The 19,971-nt window shown below is 35.4% G+C and overlaps 1 protein-coding gene across 1 annotated transcript in view; it reads left to right on the forward strand.

The window, feature by feature from the left end:
* Positions 1-723: 723 nt before the first annotated feature.
* ELP2 (elongator acetyltransferase complex subunit 2) overlaps positions 724-19,971 on the forward strand; it is a 56,143-nt gene continuing 36,895 nt past the window's right edge. Inside the window, exons 1-8 of the mRNA XM_001367759.4 lie at positions 724-920; positions 5,266-5,344; positions 7,402-7,472; positions 11,592-11,748; positions 14,089-14,166; positions 17,356-17,420; positions 17,870-17,936; positions 18,570-18,713. Coding sequence (XP_001367796.2) covers positions 783-920; positions 5,266-5,344; positions 7,402-7,472; positions 11,592-11,748; positions 14,089-14,166; positions 17,356-17,420; positions 17,870-17,936; positions 18,570-18,713 — 799 coding nt within the window. The 5' untranslated portion in view covers positions 724-782. The remainder of the gene's footprint in view (positions 921-5,265; positions 5,345-7,401; positions 7,473-11,591; positions 11,749-14,088; positions 14,167-17,355; positions 17,421-17,869; positions 17,937-18,569; positions 18,714-19,971) is intronic.

Consider the following 19,971-nt stretch of genomic DNA (forward strand, 5'->3'; position numbering starts at 1 on the left):
ATCTTGCCTTTTTGTCTCAGTGCCTTAGCATGGTGCCTGGCACTTGGTGGGAGCTTAATAAATGTTTATGGAATGAATAAATGAATGAAAAAATATCTATCCATCCATCTGTCCATCTAATCTATGCATCTATGAATCTCCAGTTGGTTTGATTTTACAATAGTCTACAGAAAAATGGTTAGGTTCTTAGGGAGTGTGGTGACTGGCTTCTGTAAATGAAAAGCATGGGACGGTAGTAATAAACGCTGTAGAAGAAGCAAGCTCTGGTCCCCAATTAGATATGTGATGTAGGACTAAGGAGCTGGTGCCCTCAAGAGCAATAGAGAAAATAGGACATGGGTTTGTAGGAGAAAGGTGAGGAGTTCAATTTTGGATCCCATAAGCTTGAATCGTCTGCGGGACATCCCTTGAATGGGGTTCCAAGACTGGAGCTGGCCTTAGAAGATCCTTCCAGTCCTGACATGACGAGTACCCAAATTTCTCTAGAACGAAGTGCTGTTTTATAAGAGAGGAAAACTCGGTTAATGAGGCAAGCTGACCGCACCGCAAAGTCAGTAAAGCTTTACGCCTGGATCCCTCCCGGGCTATCGTCAGCCCAATTCTCTCTTTCCCCGGCAAACTCTAAAACCCGGGAAAGCTGTGCCCAGTGCCCCGGAGGGGCGTACCCTTCAGATGCTCTAAGTGCAGGTGGCGCTCTGCAGCAGAAGAGAAGAGATGCGACTTCCGATTCGGTGACCGGAAGTGCTCTTCCTGGGCGGAGTCATCGCTCCCTCCTCCGCAAGATGGCGGCGCCCGTGCTGGAGACGTGTCACGTGTTCTGCAGCGCGAACCGGGCTCGGGGCGCCGTGCGTTGGGGCCCCGGGCCGGGAGGGCTCCTGGCCTTCGGGTCCTGCCGCTCTGTGGTCCTCTACGAGCCGCAGGTGAGAGACAGTGAATGCCTCCTCTCACCCCGTTCTCCTGCCCCGGGGATCGACCCCCCCCCCCCATCCCGTTTCAGTTCATTTTATGTTAAGCAACTACTGTATGCTCTGCAGCTCGGGGCCGGTCATGGAGCTAAGTGGAACATTGGGTCTCCTCGTCTTTACCATCTTGTTTTTACGAAAACTCTGCGGCCTTTCTCCCTCCCCCCTCCCCCCTACCTTATTGGCTGTGTTGCCAGAGGCATTGGGGGTTATTTGCTCCTTGGATCAAAGTATCCAGGAGCATGCACCTGTGGAGACTGGACTGGGAATTTTCCGCTCCTCCTGCTGTTTTTGTTGGATGCAGTTTGGATTCTTGCAAATGCGGTCTAGTTTCTATAAGACAGTTTAGTCAGCTTTCATCTTTCACTTTTGCATCCAAGTTATTGTGCATTTCTAGTGCTTGTCCAATGATGTAGTTGCTTATGGCTTGCTCATTTATTTCATTGCATGTCATGATCTGAGCAGTAGGCATTCTTAATTCACCTGGTTCTCTGTGCAGTCTGAAATCAATTTTCAGCCACTTCAAAGCTGCTGCCCCTGCCAATCCAGTCTGTTCCTTCCATCCCCTCATTTCTTCTGTGCTTGTTTGTCTGCCAGCACTGGGCAGTCTTTCTCCCTTTCCTAATTTCTCCAAATTCCAGCCCATAGTAGACTGCTGTTTTTCACTGATACCTCCCTGCCAGCTATAGTTTTGCTATTGCTAATGTTTAGAAATTGTCATTACATTAAAAAAAACCCAAAAAAACATCAACCCATACCTTCTGTGCTAAAGGGTTTTACAATTATTGTTTCATTTGGTCCTCATAATAACCCTGGGAGGTAGATCCTATTATTATCTCTATTTTATGGAATAGGAAACTGAAGCAAATAGAAGTTATTTGCCCAGGGTTACATAGCTAGGAAATTTTTGAGGTTTTAAGGTCTAGCACTCTTGCCACTTTACAACCTATCCTCTTAAATTTATCATCCCATACTCTAGCCAAACTGCATTGTTACTGTCAAATATAACATGCCAAAATCTTGTCCAAAAACAAGGTCAGTGGGAAGTGACACCAAATTACATTCCCTAGAAAGGTTCATATTGTCATTCAATAAACAAATATTATTTACCATATAAATTTTATCATGTTAGGTAATATTGGGTCATTTAGGTACTGAAGGACCTTAAAATCTAAGATTCATACATAAGTACAGTTAGAGAAAATGTGAAGTAGTATATATATTTAGAAGTGTTAACTTTTGTAGTGCATAAATTGTTAGGAAACCATTAAAATTTTTTATACAAGGAAGAAACTTCATGAAACTTATATTTAAGTATAGTTAGTTTGGCACAGATATGTATTGTCTGAAGAAAATGGAATTAGGGAGGCCAGTTAGGAAATTTTTGAAGTAATTCTGATATGAAAGGATGGAATATAAATTTAAGAGTTATCAGCAAATAAATGATAGTTGATGGTTAAGAATGAGGGATGAACTCCCCAAAGGAGAAAGTAAATATGGGACTCAAGTGGTTGAAAAGACCTAAAGTCAGCTGCCAGCCTGAGCTGGCATTCTGGCCCTTAATATTAGCCATTTCAGTTAGATCTTTAACCCTTTGAACCCATTTCCTCCTCTATAAAACAGTAATAATAACAGTTGTACCATTATCTTCTTCAAAGTGGTGTGGTAAGGAAAGTGTATAAAAAGTAAACCACCATGTAAAAGGCAGCTATGTGAATCCCCAAGATGTTAGGTTGAGCTGTGGACAACTGTGGAGAGTCTGTCTACTTAGAAGTGTTTCCAGCTCTCCAGGGACAGTATGATAGGCCTTAATTTTCTTTTTGATAAACTTCAGTCTTCAGCAAACACGAGATCTCCTTATGCTAAGGTTGGAAAATGAGAATTACATACAATACTGTGAATTTACTATTTGTAGCTTTTGAAAAAATATATATTAACTTTAATATGGTAGTATCAACACTACTTTTGTCTGATGTCATACACATCTCTTTCTGAATATCATTTTGTGTTTAATTTTATGTTTTATTGGTACTATTTCTTCTTTTTTTGAAATCACTATCACTACTTGTCCTCCTTTCCCAAAACACTCACCTCTTTCCCTTGTAACAAGAAACTATAGTCAAACAGAAAAAAATTTTTTTTGAGTTGAACTAGTTATTTCTGAAAATCTGGAGTCAACAATTTGTCATTGTATTGGTTACAGTTCTTAAGTCTTTCAAAGCTGTTGTCTTTTACCGTGTTGTAGTTAACATAGCAGTTGTTTTCCTGATTTGGTCCACTTCATTATGCATCAGTTCACATAGATCTTCTCAGGTTGCTATGAATCTGTCTATTTCATTCTTATGAATACTAATATTTTATTCCATTCATATATCATATTTTGTTCCTTCTTTTTTCAATTGATGAGTATTCCTTTTGTTTCCAGTTCTTTGTTACAACAAAAAATATTGGTTTTAAGTATTTTTGTATATATAGTCTCTCTTTGAGTAATAGGTTTAATGGTTTAATTAGCAATTGCTATCCTTCTTACCTTACATCTTTCTTCTTATCCTCACTTAGTTGGGGGTGGGAAATAAAACCCTTGTAACAAATACATATAGTCAAGCAAAATAAATTTCCATATTGTCCACACTTGAATATGTGTGTCTCATTCTGCATCTTGAGACTTGCCTCTGTTAGCAGTGTGTTTATTGTGCTTTATTTTCATAATTTGGCATTGCATTGATCAGAATTCATAAACCTTCTTTATAATATTATTGTTCTGATTATATACATATTGTTCTGATTGTACTCATTTAATTTCTATTTACACATTATAAAATTTAATACATTAAAATATATGCTACTTTGCATTTTCTTTGACTGTTCCCATGTATTAGTCTTAGATTTTTAAGTGAGTACAAGTCAGTGACTATAGCTTGTAACTATATTCTCCCCATATTACCTAACATGGTATAGTTTATAAGGTAGATAATAAATATTTGCTCAGTTAGTGGTTGAAACTTTCAAGAGAATGATTTGGCATTGTTTCCTGATTATCTGTTTTTAGGCAAGATTTTTGGCATTGTCATGTTGGCAAATTGGAGCAGTTGAGAGTTTGACTTGAATGGAACATGTGAGTAATAGTATGCCACTAAAGCGGCAGCTAGGTTGCTCAGTGGATAGAGCTCTGGGCCTGGAGTCAGGAAGATCTGAGTTCAAGTGTAGCCTCAGACACTTAGTAGCTATGTGACTTTGTGCAAATTACTTAACCTTAATCCATTGGAAAAGGAAATGGCAAACCATTCCAGTATCTTTGCCAAGAAAAACCCCATGAACAATAGTATGGTTAAGAAGAGCCAGACATCACTGATTAACAACATGCCACTAAAGCTGCATCATTTCATACAAGCTTTTTACAGGTGTCCCAGAAACCATTCTTGTCATCATTTGTTATAGTACTGTAGAATTCTCTTATATTTATTTACTATAATTTGTTTAGCCATTCTCTAATTAGTTGGTACCTCCTTAGTTTTCTGTTCTTTGCTATAACAAAAAGAACTGCTGTGAATATTGCTGTACATATTGGTCCTTTCCATTTTTCTTTGATTTCTTTGTTTCACCACAGTTTAGGTTAAATTTCAGATTTTTTCTTACCCCAGTGTTGGTGTATTTGACTTTATGAAACATATGCTACAGAGTCCAATTAATTATTGCTGTGTCTGGTAAAACATCTTGCTTCTGATCATGAAATCAGTGTGTATCAGAGGCAAGGCTCACGTCTTCCTAACCTCAGTGATAATTCAATCATTTAGTAAATCATTGGGGATACCAAGATAAAAAATTATATTCTGTTTTCAAGAATAGTTGTTAATAAGTGCCAGATCTTCATTAGAACTCAGTTCTTTTGACTACAAATATAATACTGTTTCCTTTGTACCACACTGTATTATACCAGACAGCCTGGTAGCTGGTGCCATGTTTATTGAACCTGGGAAAATACTAATTTTTGTCTGTATCACCTGATTGTCAGTTTGTAAAATATAGTATATGTAAAATATAGTATAAGGTGATCTAAGCTAGTCTTTGATATAATCAGTCATAAAATAGCTTCACGGGATTGGCCCTCATGACATTTGATATTGTGTTATTTTAGATTGAATTGTGATTCATGTGTAACTTCTTTAGCTTTAGTTTCTATATGAAAATATCCAGCTTTATAGATTGGGTAGCTATTTCTTATGTTATTGGGGAAAGTCCTGATTTTATTTAGGTCTGACTTTGAACTATAAATCACTGATGTAACTTGTTTCCTTCCTTATAGAAAGGAGTTGTCATAAGTACTCTGAATGGGCACATTGGTCGAGTTAATTGCATACAATGGATTACAAAAAAGGATAATTGTAAGTATTTTCTAATTTAATTTAAAAAAATTAAATCCTTATTTTTTTGTCTTAGAATCAGTTATGTATTGGTTCCAAGGTAGAAAAAGGGATAAGGGCTTTTCCACTGGGGCCATGTAACTAGAAAGTGTTTGAGGTCAGATTTGAATCCAGGACCTCCTGTTTCTGGATCTGACTCTCAATCTACTCAGCCACTTAGCTGCCCCTGACTATAAAGTGTTTTTGAGATTTTTTTTTTTTAATAAACCCTTATCTTCCATCTTGGAACCAATACAGTGTATTGTTCCAAGGCAGAAGAGTGGTAAGGACTGGGCAATGGGGGTTAAGTGACTCGCCCAGGGTTACACAGCTGGAAAGTGCCAGAGGCCAGATTTGAACCTAGGACTTCCCCCTCTCTAAGCCTGGCTCTCAATCCACTGAGCTACCCAGCTGTCCCCTGAGATTTTTTTCTTGATAAAACAAAACTGATTGCTAATTGTGTTCCAGATTCATCTTTAGTCTGATGGGAATACATGCTGTGAAAAGACCAGATTTTTGTAGATGAAAAACCCAAATATATAGTAAACCTACAGTATTTTGGAGATATTATAGAGAGAAGAGTTTATGAAAAGTCTTGCATTCTTAATTAAAGAATAAAATAAAAACACCATAGGATCATAGACCTGGAGCTAAAAAGAAACTTAGTGGTCATCCAGCCCAGTTCTCTTGTTTTACATACTGGGAAATTGAGACCCAGGGAAGTGTCAAGAATTTTTCTTTCAGGTACCTTTAGGTTAAAGTAAAGCTAAGCTGACAAAGAGATTCTTAGGGAATCTCTGAAAAGAAATAATGAGAAGGAATTGATTGATCAGAGCACAGAAAGCCCATTATGATCACCAACAAATTGTGTTAAGACCTGGAGTTTGTGAGTAAAAAGACTGAAGGTATATTTCTGATTTTGCCACTAAGTAACTGTGATCCTAAGCTAACACTATAACTTCTCTCAGCCCTAATTTCTTATTTTACAAAATGAGAGACTTATTCTAGATAATCAGTAAGATTTCTTTTAGCAATTAAAGTTTGTGATTTTCTTTTATAATTAACATATCAATTGGTTATTGGGTTCTAAAATGGTCAGACACCCCCGCCCCCTCGCCCCAATGTCTTAAACATATTTCCAACCATTTGATTTCATTGTTAGTTAGCATGGTCTCTGGAGATTTTATAATACAGTACTGGAATTCAAATACATTATAATTTGAATATAGTTAGAATTCAGGCTGAATTAATGTAGTTTTGCTGTATTTATTTTAGTGACATTTTAAGTCCAAATTCTTTTTTTAGTTCAGATCTAGGTTTTTATTGATATGGGGGAATTTTTGATATGGAAACTCCCTAGTCTTAGAATTAGCCTAAGAACATTGAAAGCCTCAATTCAGATCTTTTGAATTTCAAGGGCAGAACTCTTTCCAGTATACTAAGATGCCTCCCAAGGACATTGTGTTTCTTGAGTCAGTTCAGTGGTGTCTTTACTATTTTGTGACCCTCCCATTTGAGGTTTCTTGGCCTTCCTGATTCCCATCCCTGTGCTCTATCCACTGCACCACCTACCTGCCCAAAATTTAAATGCAAAAATGTGCCAGAATTTTAAACTATTTTATAAGTTATATACCTGTTTTCTGAATGTGCATATGTATAAGGGAAGAAGGAAGTGGGCCCATAATGAGAATGGTCACAGTGCCTCAAGGGGTGCTTGTGGAATGTCAAGAAATCTAGAGGAAGGTCCCCAGCATGTTGAAGGACCTTTCCCATCTATGGAAGATGTAAGGAAGAATATGAACAAGAAGTATACAAGATGAGGATGGGATTGTATTTATTGTAAATGACATTATTAGTGAGATTACACATAGAGATGTGATTACAGTTTACAGAGTGAAGCATTAGTGGTAGAATAGTGTTGTATGGGCCTTAAATTTCTCATTTTGAATAATTTTCTAGCTATAGTGTACTATAATATTGAATTTAACATTAATGTAGGAAATAATAGAATTCATCCAGTTGTAATTTATCTTATTCAGCTCCTGCAACTGAATTGATTTCTGGAGGATCAGATAATCAGCTGATTCTTTGGGAGATACAGAAAAATCAGGTAAATGAATATATTTTTTAATCTCTTTTTATTTATTTATTTTTCTGATCTATGATTTTATCAGTGTAGGAAGCTCCCAGTGAGGAATTTCTTTTTTTACTAGTTCACCTTATGGTCTTAATGGTTAAATGTCTTGTCCGAGAACACTCAAGCTTGTTAGAGTTAAATCCAGATCTTTTCGACTCTAAGTCCAATTTCTATTTAACTATACCATGCTACTTACCTTAGTGTCTTGTATAGTTGTTTAAAAAATAATCATTCTGTTTCTGCTGGCCATTTTCATTCATGGTTTTTATTTCTTCTTGTTACTATTGTTTTAAAAATAATTTTTTCCCCCTATGAAGTTCTTGGTTCTCATGTGCTAGACACTGCATTTTATAATTTTCATTGACCTCATATCTTTCTTCACCTGAATCTGGGACCTTATTTTCATGTGATTGCAGACTTTTTTTAAATGACCAGGTATTTCAGAATGCTTCTGAAAATCCACTTTGTCATGCAAAAAGTCAATCTTCCTCTGTATTTATCAAGGCCAAGTAGAAAGGGCCAAAAGGGATTTTCACACTGTAACATGTGGCAAAAATTTATCAAATCAGAACAAAACTCCAAGTTAAATAGGTTTATTGAGAGGAGACCAATCTCGCATTAAAGCCAAACTCTGGTCAAGGTCAGAACTAGAGACTCTGAACCTTAGGAGATAGCCTTTTTTATGCAGAGAAATCTGATGACACAGTGACAAAAATTACAATCAAAATTAAAAATAGCATATGGGCAGTTCTTAATTATTGATGTAAATACTGATAAAGCATGAAAGTACAAAAATAATCACTATGAGTGGTAACTTTATGTTTCTGGCCTTTCTAAGACCTCTGTAATAAGGGTTAGGGTCTCATTGTTTTCTGCTGAAAATTATGATTTAATACTAGGAGTCAGCAGTTAGATGGTTGTCATTTGCCCCCAAGAGCAGTCCTGACGTCTCCCTTTGACTGTCATTTACACCCAAAAGCAGATCTAGCACTTTCCTTTGGTAGTCATTTGTACCCAGGAGCAGGGTAGGCTTAAGTTCAAAATGCCTTTAAACAAGATTTGATACCACTCTAAATTGTAATTTTTTTTTAAACCCTTACCTTCTGTCTTGGAGTCAATACTGTGTATTGGCTCCAAGGCATAAGAGTGGTAAGGGCTAGGCAATGGGGGTTAAGTGACTTGCCCAGGGTCATACAGCTAGGAAGTGCCAGAGGCCAGATTTGAATCTAGGACCTCCCGTCTCTAGGCCTGGCTCTCAATCCACTGAGCTACCCAGCTGCCCCCTGTATTGTTCTTAGCTAATGATTATAATTCTTTTAAAAAATATTTCAGTTTATTTAATTAATTAATTTAGAATATTTTCCCTTAGTTACATGATTCATGGCCTTTTCCTCTCCTACTCCCTCCCTCCTCCTGTAGCAATTCCACTAGGTTTTACATGTATAATGATTATAATTCTTATAAAGCGAACTCTGTTATTTGACTATTAACTCAAGACTAATGATTATGTTATTAAAATAATCATAAAGGCTAATACTATTATAATCATAAAATGGGTAAGGGGTTTCACACTCAGAAACATTATTCCTTGTTCCCTTCTCTTGCCAAGGATACCAATGTCCAGAGTGACTAGACTTTCAGGCATGACTAATTGAGGAGGCAAGTGTGGGCTGATTAGTAAGAATTTATATCACTGATAAGGTCAGAAGACCAGACCAAGCCCTGACTGACCTTGCTGCCATTTTCTCTTTATTTGTATCTTTTGATCCTCCTACTTGTTTTGTTTGGGCTATAGGAGTGGAAGAGGAGCAAAACGCCTTTACTCATACATACAACAGGGTAATTTATTTGATACTATTATTTATAGAGCATTGAGAGAGATAGAAAGTTTAACTACAATAGATAGTTCTTGATCTCTTGGCACTTACAGTCTTGGAGCCCGTAAAACATAAATGCTAAGAGCTATAAAACACCATATTGTAGGACTGTATATAACAGAGATGCAAAACAAAGAACTATATGAAGACTGGGGTGGGGACCATTATTGACTGAGGGATTACAGAAACCTTGGAGGAGGTAGCATTTGAGTGGGACCTAAAAAATGAGTAGGAAATCAGTAGTGAAGAGGTGTAGAATAATAGTTTAGACATAATAATAGTAAAATATAACAGTAAAGTGCTTATATGTTCACAAAGCACTTTAGATTGTATCTCATTTGAATAGGGTGAGCAGAGGCATGAGAGCAGAGTGGATTCAGAGAAGGAAAATAGTCCAGTTTGGCTGGAGCTTGTGGAGAGGAACAACAGGAGATAAAGTTGTAACTGTAGGGTAATTTCATATTGTGGAGGGCCTTGAATATGAGACAGTGGAATTGTTACTTGAAACAGGAGGCAGTAGGAAGATCCTAAAGATTTTTGAGGACATAGTGACATGATCTATGTGTTAGAAAGTTTTGGCAGCCACTTTGTTGTGGCAAAAAATTGGAAAATGAGGGGATGCCCTCTGATTGGGGAATGGCTGAACAAATTGAGGTATATGTTGGTGATGGAATACTATTGTGCTCAAAGGAATAATGAACTGGAGGAATTCCATGGTATCTGGAACAACCTCCAGGAATTGATGCAGAGTGAGAGGAGCAGAACCAGGAGAACATTGTACACAGAGATGGATACACTGTGGCACATTCAAATGTAATAGACTTCTCTACTAGCAGCAATGCAATGATCCAGGACAATTCTGAGGGACTTATGAGAAAGAATGTATCCACATTCAGAGAAAGAACTGTGGGAGTAGAAACACAGAAGAAAAACATTTCCTTGATCACATGGTTCGATGGGGATATGATTGGGGATGTAGACCCTAAATGATTACCTCAGTGCAAATATTAATAATATGGAAATAGGTCTTGATTAATGAAGCATGTAAAACCCAGTGGCATTACTTGTTGGCTACAGGAGGGAGGTGTGAGAAGGGGAGGGAAAGAATATGAATCATGTAACCATGGAAAAATACCCTAAATTAATTAATTAATTAAACAAACAAAAAGAAAGTTCTGGCAGCACTCACCATAAGGATTAACAGATACAAGAGAGAGAACGAAGGGGGAAAGAACTGTTAGGCTGTGCATTAGTCTCCTCACATAAAGTCAGTTCTCAAGTCTTATTGATTTGACCATTACAAATCCCTCACATCTATTCTCTTTCCTCCACCTAGAAAGCTACTATTTAGATTCTGACCTAGACCTGTTAGACTGAATTAGACTCCCTGTCCTTAGTCTCACCTCTCTTATCTGTTCTCTACACTTCCAAATTAATGTCCTCAAAGCTCAGAGGTCTGACCTGTCACTACCTTCATCAGGAAGCTCCTTTTCTTGGATAAAATAGAAATTACTGTAATCTACATTTAAAGCCCTCCACAGTCTGGCTCCAGCCTGACTTTCCAAACTTACCACACATTACTTGTCTTCACATTCCCTATAAGCTGGCCAAACTGGCTCCAGCTATTCTCTACACAGGATATATCATGACTCTTTGGCACAGGCACTCTGGACTCCCCAAGTCCATAGTCTTCTCCTTCCTTACCTCTACCTCTTGAGTCCCTGGCTTTCATTCACAAGTAGCTCAAGTTCCACTTCCTGTATGGGGACCATCTTGCTCCCTTACTTTCAGCCCTCATGTCTTGTGACTTTTTGTTTGCAGTTTATACATCTCTATATATTTGTTTGTTCAGTCATTATCATTGTGTCCCACTCTTTATGACTCTTATTTGGGATTTTCTTGGCAAAGATACTGGAGTAGTTTGTGATTTCCTTCTTCAGCTCATTTTATAGATGAGGAAACTGAGGTAAATAGGGTTAAATGACTTACCGAGAGGAGTCAAACAGCTAGAAATTGTCTGAGGGTTGGATTTGAACTCCAGGCTTCCTGACTCCAGTCCTGCATTCTATCCACTGTGCTTCCTAGCTGCCCCGTGTTGAATTTATTTATTTGTTTTCCCTGAATAGAATATAATGTTTTCTGAGAGAACTTACTTTTGTTCCCTTGACTCCTAGGATAGGATAGGATAATTAATTGCTTTTTCTTATTGTTCCAGCTCATAAAAATAACTCACTTCAAAGGCCATGAAGGTGCTATTTGTGCTATCAGTGCTATTTACCAGAAGAATGCATCAGGTATAGAATTAAATCCACTAGTAGTTTCTGCAGCTTCTGATTCTACAGTCAGAGTATGGTCCAAGGAGGGCTCAGAAGGTAAGTAGTGCTATTTTATGTGGAGAATAATTGATTATTAAGTGAAAGATAAGAGGAAGTAGTCAATAGCAATATTTTCTATAGCTCTGGCAGTTTTAACCATGTTTTATATAGGATTCAAATACTTTTTTTGAATTTTCTTACAGTTTCCATAGATCTATTTAAAAGAAATCCTCAGTCTTTTTTTCTTTGTCATTTCTTTGGAATTTCATAATTAGATGTATTTGGAAACCATAGCCATTGAATATGTAGACTTTTGTCTACATATGTAGTTTTGACTAATCTAATGGGAGGACTTGTGGAAAGAGTATTGGACTAGAATTCAGGAGTCCTGTCTGGATTTTAGATCTGATATTATCATAAATTAGTTTAAGCTTTCTCATTTGTAAGACAAAAAATCATAATAGATACTTTACTAAAACTCAGTGGTCCATCTCAAGCCACAGGCCATCTTCCAGACCTTAGAATGCACATGTTCTTCAATTAAACGGCTCAGAATTCTTCTTGTCCTTTGAGGCTCAGCCTTTTATTAGTGCTTTCCCTTCCTCAGATTACTTTTCATTATATTTAGTTGTATTTTGTGAATATGCATTTTGAACATGTGTATTTCTTGAGGGCAGGGACTGTTTTTTATTGCTGTCTTCAGCATCTAATGAAGCTCTAGTAGGTGCTTAATAAATGTTTATTGAATTCAATTGATTATGGAAGTCATGTGTCATGTATTGTTAAAATTATTAAAAAACCACAGCAGAAAACCAAAACTAAATGTTGCCATTATTACAAGCAATTTATTTTATTTGACTATTACATAATTATTAAAGAGAGAAAAAGGGAAGTTAATTTATCTTAAAGTTTGATATTTTCCTAATCTGTCCTTTTTCTGCAGCCTTTTTCCCATAAGTAGAACTTTTTTCCCTTTTTATTTCCCTTTTACTTCAGTATCATCTACTGATGATGTGATTTACATAACCAACTTTCATTTATACATATGTAGATTATCCATTTTATGAATAATTTCCTCCACCTTGCCAGATATTATCATCGTTCAATTGGATCTATGGTCACACTGATTTGGGAGTTTTCAGTGAAGCAAATTATAGGCCATCTGTGCCTTTCCCTTCTTTGGGGCTCTTGTTCACATTTTATCACAAGTTTGTCACAGGAGATCCATCTGTTGTATTCTGGAGGCCTCCTTTGATTTTTCCTGTTTTTGGACAGAAACCACTGGAACACCCTGTCTACTAGTCATTCCTTGTTTTTGCCATGTGTCTAGCCCATCTTCTCTTCCTATCATAATATTCCTTGATGACATCTTTAATGTATATTCTTTCTCATAACTTCCCATCCTACATATTATTTTCCTTGAAAAAAATTCTTAAAACTTTCTCATTGCTTGTTTCAAAGTGCTCACACTTACCAGATACCTCTCCATTGTACACTCTGATTCTCATTTTTAATTCTTTAGAGACAGTTGTATTTCATGTCTTATTGCTATATAGAAACTCTGGCAGACTATTAATATTGAACATTCATGGGAAGGATGGGGTCATTAGCAAAGTTTTGCAAATTCCTGGAAACAATCTAGCCCATCTCATTCAACTGTTATTATTAATGATAACATTAATGATTCACATTTAAATAACATTTTATCATTTTAGAAAGTACTTTATATTGTCTGACATAATTCTCATAATAATCTACTGAGTCAGACAGCAAAAATAATAATGTCCCTATTATGTAATTGAGGAAGTAATGAATTGATTAGCTTCATGAATTGGATATCTAGCTGTATATTAGAGTCTGTTCTTCATCCATTTGATTTTTTTCTGTTGGTAATCTGGTTGAAGTTTTTGAATCATTATGAATCTCTTTTCGGAGGTTTTACAGTGTTCTGGGTGTTGATGCAATTGACACAATGCTAATGCCAAAGAGGGGACTCTCTGAAAGACCTTATCTGTGGAAAATCCTTCTTTAATTTGGAAAATATACCTGATGGTGATTTGGCATTCGTATATCTTTCCGTTTTGTGCCTTGCTTAATGTTAGCAATTAGAGGGTTGTCAGTTGTTTCTATTGTGATTGTCACAAGTGTACAAAGATAATTATTGGCAGGATTCAGGCTCATGTTTTTCTTACTCAAAGTCCAATGCTTTATTAAAATATGCCATGCTACCTCAGACCCCATGCTGACTCAGTGTTTACCAATTTTGGATTAACTTCTCCCATCATCCTGCTATAGCCTAGGGCTTTCATCACTGGGGAATACCTTATCATTTTTAAGAGCTACTGTAAATAAATGTGAGTTGTTATAATTATTGATCATACTTTTATTATTTCCTAGCAAAATGCCTTCAGACCTTGCAGTTTGGAAGCGGGTTTATTTTGGATGTCTGTTTATCCTTTTTGCCTTATAGTACTGGTGAGTATCCTGATGGTCATATATAAAAGAGAAATGAGCCTTTTTCCATTGCAGCTACAAAAAAAGTCCTAAGTGTCTCAAAGTTTTAAGAAATATATATCTCACACTCATTTACACTCATACTCATATCCTTGCCCTAAATCCCGAGCCTGAAATAATCCCTGCCTCTTCATTTGGATTTTTTTTTTACTTTGATGAAATTTGTAATTTATATGGCTATTCTGAGAGTTTAGATTGGGCTAACAAAATGTTCTTGACTTATCTTTTACTGATATAAAGATCAGTATTAGATAGTGAACAGTGATTGGTGATAGAAGTGTTATTGAGTGGAACTAATAAGAATTTTGTAAACTGGTAAAATTATTTGTAGGTTTGAAAACTAATTTATACACAGAGCTAAAAAGTAGCAAAAGCCAAATATATTATGTAAATTATGTATCCATGTATTGGACAATGATAAAAAGCCAAGTAGTGATGCTTTAGGATCTAGGCTTTTTTTACTTAGGTAATAATATCGTTCCTGTTGATGATTTATTTTCTCTCTAATCTCCTTTCCCCTACCTTCTACCATTTTGAATTCTTCATCCTTTAAAATATTCCCTTTAACTCCAGGATACCCCATAATCTAGGTACATGTGAACAGCTTTGGGCTTTTCTAGGTACAACCCTAAAACAACCCTCTTCTGGTGCCCCATCCTTGAATGTTATCTTGTTAGTAGCTAGGGGACTGCTTTAAATATTCACATTGGTGTATCTATCTCTATTGTTTCTAGAGGTCACAGATCTTTGAAGTACAGGCCTGATGGAGAGTCCCTGGCACTGACTCCAAGTTGCTTTTAATTCCTTTGTACAGGACAACTTTTTGGTTTTCTTCTGTTGATTTTTGCAGAGGGAACTGGAGCTATATTTTTTTCCTTCATTGTTTTGTTTTTTCCAATTTATGAGTAGGTTATATTGAAGGGAATGGTTAGGAGAAACAAGACAAGTGAGAAGTGGCTTCTGGTTTCCTGGCTCAGCTTTTTCTCTCTTTTATGGTTAAGGGGCATAGCCTTTAGTTGTTTTCTTCTGAAACATCCTCTTCTGACCTGTAGAAAAGATTTGATAGAAGGGAGTTTCATTTCCTTTAAATGGGAATCCCTTTGCTTTGAAATCCTAATATGGCAAAGCAAAAAGAACACTGGTTCTTGAGTCAGAGGACTTAGGTACAAATTCTTTCTCCTTTGCTTACAACCTCTGTGTCCTTGGGCAAGTAATTTAATCTTCTTGGACCTTGGTTTCCTTATATGTAAAATGAAGGACCTAGACTCTCTGGTTTCTTCTAGCTTTAATTTAGTGCCTGTCCCCAATTTTCCCAGGTCTCCCTGAGTTTAATTTTTAAAAATCTTTTTAGCTTAGGCTTAATTGTATTGTTTACTTTTTTCTTTATGTGTAATATTTTCAGTTTCAAAAAATACATTTTTTTGAGGACAGAAACAGTACCTTTTTGTCCTTACATCTCTCATAACTCCTTACACTTGACCTTTTTTTTTTTTAATACTTACCTTTAGAATTAATACTATGTATTGGTTCCAAGGCAGAAGAGTGGTAAGGGCTAGGCAATGAGGGTTAAATGGCTTGCCCAGGGTCATACAGCCAGGAAGTGTCTGAGGCCAGATTTGAACCTAGGACCTCCTGTTTCTAGGCCTGGCTCTCAATCCACTGAGCCATCCAGTTGCCTCCATGCTTGACCTTTTGAGAGGTCAAGCCTAATCTTTATTTAAGGATGACTAGCCAAACATGATGAATTCAGAAAAGCAAGGAAGGATTTATAGGAATCGATGCAAAATGAAGGAAACAGTCAGGAAAATAATATACCTAATGACTGTAACATTTTAAATTAAAAAAAATCACAAAACAACAAAAACGAATGTTGTAAAATTTTGTATATACATGTATATATATATATATTAGAAGTTTGATCCCCCCCAAAAAAGAAAAGATATTGGAAGATATTTTCTTCCACTCTATTGCAGAGGTAGAAGAAGAGATCCATGGCTGTGGGTCATTGCATATGATGTCAGGTTTTTTTTATGTTTTGGACAATTTTACAAAAATTTTTTTCTCATATTTCTCAGTTTTTTTTGCTGAGATCAAGTGTGGTATCTTCTTTTTTTCCTTTTTCTATTTTTTAATAAGATAAATTATTATATTTTTTATATAAGAGAGGGAGAGAGGATACAGTATAAAATGAAGGTGATATAAAAACAAGAAGTGAATAAAAAAGTATCAAAAAAAGAAGAAAGTAGGATAGTTAACTTCACATCTACTCATATAGTATTGGAACATCATTCCTTTCCATCCCCAGTTATTTCTTCCCTCCTTAAAGAACTTTTTTTAAAATCCAGGTTATCCTTAGTACTCACTATATACTTTCCTGTCTGATACAGTTATTCTTGGAACCAGAGGAGTATTCAAACTTGTATTTCTTGCCGGAAAACCTTTTCTTTGGTGGTTGTCACTTTTACTATTCAGTTACTATATTTATGTTGAATAATGTGGTCTTTTGAAGATTTATAATTTCATTGCAAAATTATTCTGTGTTATCTAATAGACTTTTCTTTTCTCTTTCCCTTCTTCTCTTTATTGCTGTTCTCCTCATCCCTTCTTCATCCTCATCCCTAATCCCAAATTAATCATAATTTGGTTATAGGTATAGACATGTTAATAACTATAATGATAAAGTTTTGAATGAGAGACTGAGAGATGTTCATTGGTATTTTCAGTAGTAGTAAGTAGTCAATGAGAAGTAATGGGTTGCCATCAGATGTTTAGAGGAGGATGAATAGGAGAGGTAATGAAAATGAAGATACAAAGCATAGACCAAATACTAAACCAGTTACTATTTTTTGAACCCTGGAGAGCATGGAGCTAAAAGAAATATAATGCTGAAATATGAAAAGTCTATGAATGTAGTAACAAAAAATAGTTAAATAATATTGTGCTTTGTCTTCTATGATAAGCTTTTCTCCATATTTTAGCATAAAATATTTTGCTATTAGAACTTAAGCTCCCTGAGGCTGGTGATTATTTTTCTTTTTGTCTTTGGATCTTCAGAGCCTAGGCTTGTACATGAAGTTATATATATGTTTATTCAGTCAAATTGAATTGACAGTTTTGTAATTAATAAACTTTCTGGCCTTGCTTTTTTAGTACCAGTTCTAGCTTGTGGGGGTGATGACTGCAAAATTCATTTGTATGTACAGCAGAATGATCAGGTAATTATGTCTTTTCACTCTTGCTCTTGGAAATATGGCCTGCTTTCTTTCTTTTGTTATCTTTTCTTAGAGACTGTTATAATGTTATCTGTCTGATCAAATTGTTATTACTATATCTATATATACATATACTCATATAGATGCCACTATTTTTATTTTTTCTAATATAATTTCATATCATAGAAGTATAATTCTTTCCCTTAAAGGAAATTGAGGTCCTGAAAAGTTAAATTATCTTTTCTATGTCATCTATGTTGAAGTCAAGTATTACATATTATGACTTTTTATTCTCAATTTAATTGAAAATTTAAATGGTATGTATCTAGTTTACATTGCCCTCTGCAGAACTGATAATCCCTCCAAATAAGATGACTTTGAGGGTGAACTTTCCCGGCTAAATTAGGTTCTTAACATAGTTTGAATATCTAACAAAATTTTGTCTTGTTTAGTTTCACAAAATGCTTTTGCTCTCTGGACATGAGGACTGGATAAGAGGAGTAGAATGGGCAGCCTTCGGTCAGTATAAAATTTGGCAAAATATTACATGATAGTGGCAAGCATATGTTATGTCTCTCTCTAAGTTTCTAGGAAAGAAATATACCATTTCCTTTTTATATTTTCATTGTTATATCCCCCATTCCTCTTTAATTCTCATCAGAAAAACAACAACAATGCTGGCTATTGTTATCATCTTTTCTTTTGGTTTTCAGTAAGGGTAGCATAAGATAAAGCAATTTGACAGGACTTAGAGAACTTATGCAACTTATTCTTTAAGAAAGCAACTTTTGGAGAAATGTCTTTGTAGAAAATTTTTGTCTTCACAAGATTTTAAAGGTCTGTTTTGTACCTTTGAGTGAATAATTTTCTGTTATTTTATGCATCCTTACTCTAGTAGATTGGATGTAAGAATAAAGCATTTTACCTATATTTTGTATCACTGAATTTGTTGGGGAGGCTTTTGAAAATATTTTAAGTGTAATTTTGAGAAAAAGGAAGCAGTATAGAATCATGTATAAAACAGTTTATAAACAAATGTATAAAATAGTATATAAACAAAATCTTAGAGGTGTTAAAAGAAGAATTATTGTAGAAGAGAGAGACTTAAATAATTTTTAGAATTTAATATTAATTGTTATTTTTTGTCATTAGGAAAAGATCTTTTTTTAGCAAGCTGTTCACAAGACTGTTTGATAAGAGTCTGGAAGTTGTATGTTAAATCAACATCCTTAGAAATCCAAGATGATGATGGTGACATAAAGCTGAAGGAAAATACTTTTACTCTGAAAAATGAAAGTGAGTTGTAAATATTAGAATGTAGAAATCTTTGGTTTGCTCTTATCTCTGTAGCTCATTTAGCATTTTCACTTAATTTGAAAGTCTTTTCTTTAGAATTATTGATTCTCTATCAAAAATGAATTTATGAAGTTTTCCTTTTATGAACATGACTTATCTGAAATTAATTTTCCTTAAAAATGGAATATTTGATGGTGTAAAATATTTCCAAATGGTGAAAATAGACGTGATTTGAAAAAAATGTTTAGCAGTATGTAAAGTCAAAATTGTGACAAACAATAAATATATTACGAAAGAAAATTTCTCAATATAAAGTATTTGATATAAGTAGCTTTTTAAGCATTGATAAATTTACAGTTCTAAAATGAAGACATTTGGGGCTACAATCAAATTTTTAAAAATATTAAGGAATGTTGTGAATAATACTTCCTTTTTAGTTTGTAGTCTGTGATTTCGTTGATGCTGGAAAGGCTTGGTGAGGAAGATCCCTCTACCAGTGCACCTTACTACTTAGGTTGTCACTTACAAATTAAAGTCTTAGGGAATTGCCTAGGATAAGTGACTTGCCCAGAGTCACACAGCCAACATGGGTCAAGGCTGGGCTTGAACCCAAGGCTTTTCATTTCCAAAACCAGAGAGCTTTCCATTTTTCCACACTACTCCTTCTTCTATACACATATTTCCATGTATGAAATAGACAAAATAAACACAGTATTCAGATGTGTTCTTTAAAGTTACATTTTTCTAGGTACAAAACATGAAAATACTATTGCATATATATTAGTATTAGTAAATACTTGAATATCTGTTATGAAAACACATGTTTAGCAGTTAATGTTTATAAGCATTCAGTAATAATAGTATTCTGTAGCGAAAGGATTAAATATATACACTATTGTATTTGAACTCTTGATTCTTCTTAGATAAGAAGTTCTAATACTTTTATGCTGTAATAAAAACTATTGAATGCCAATTCAAACAGCTACATTTATTTAACAAGTATTTGTGTGTTCAGACATTTTCAGTTATGTCCAACTCTTTGTGGTCCCATTTGGGGTTTTCTTGGCAAAGATATTAGAATGATTTACTATTTCCTTCTCCAGTTTATTTTACAGATGAAGAAACTGAGGCAAACAGGGTTAAGTGACTTTCCTAGAGTCATACCAATAGTCGGTGTCTGAGGCTAGATTTGAATTCAGGAAGATGAGTCTTCTGACTCTAGGCTGGACACTGTGCATTGTGCCTCCTAGCTGCCCCT

Source organism: Monodelphis domestica, chromosome 3 (assembly GCF_027887165.1).
Source record: "Monodelphis domestica isolate mMonDom1 chromosome 3, mMonDom1.pri, whole genome shotgun sequence".
NCBI classification, from domain to species: domain Eukaryota; kingdom Metazoa; phylum Chordata; class Mammalia; order Didelphimorphia; family Didelphidae; genus Monodelphis; species Monodelphis domestica.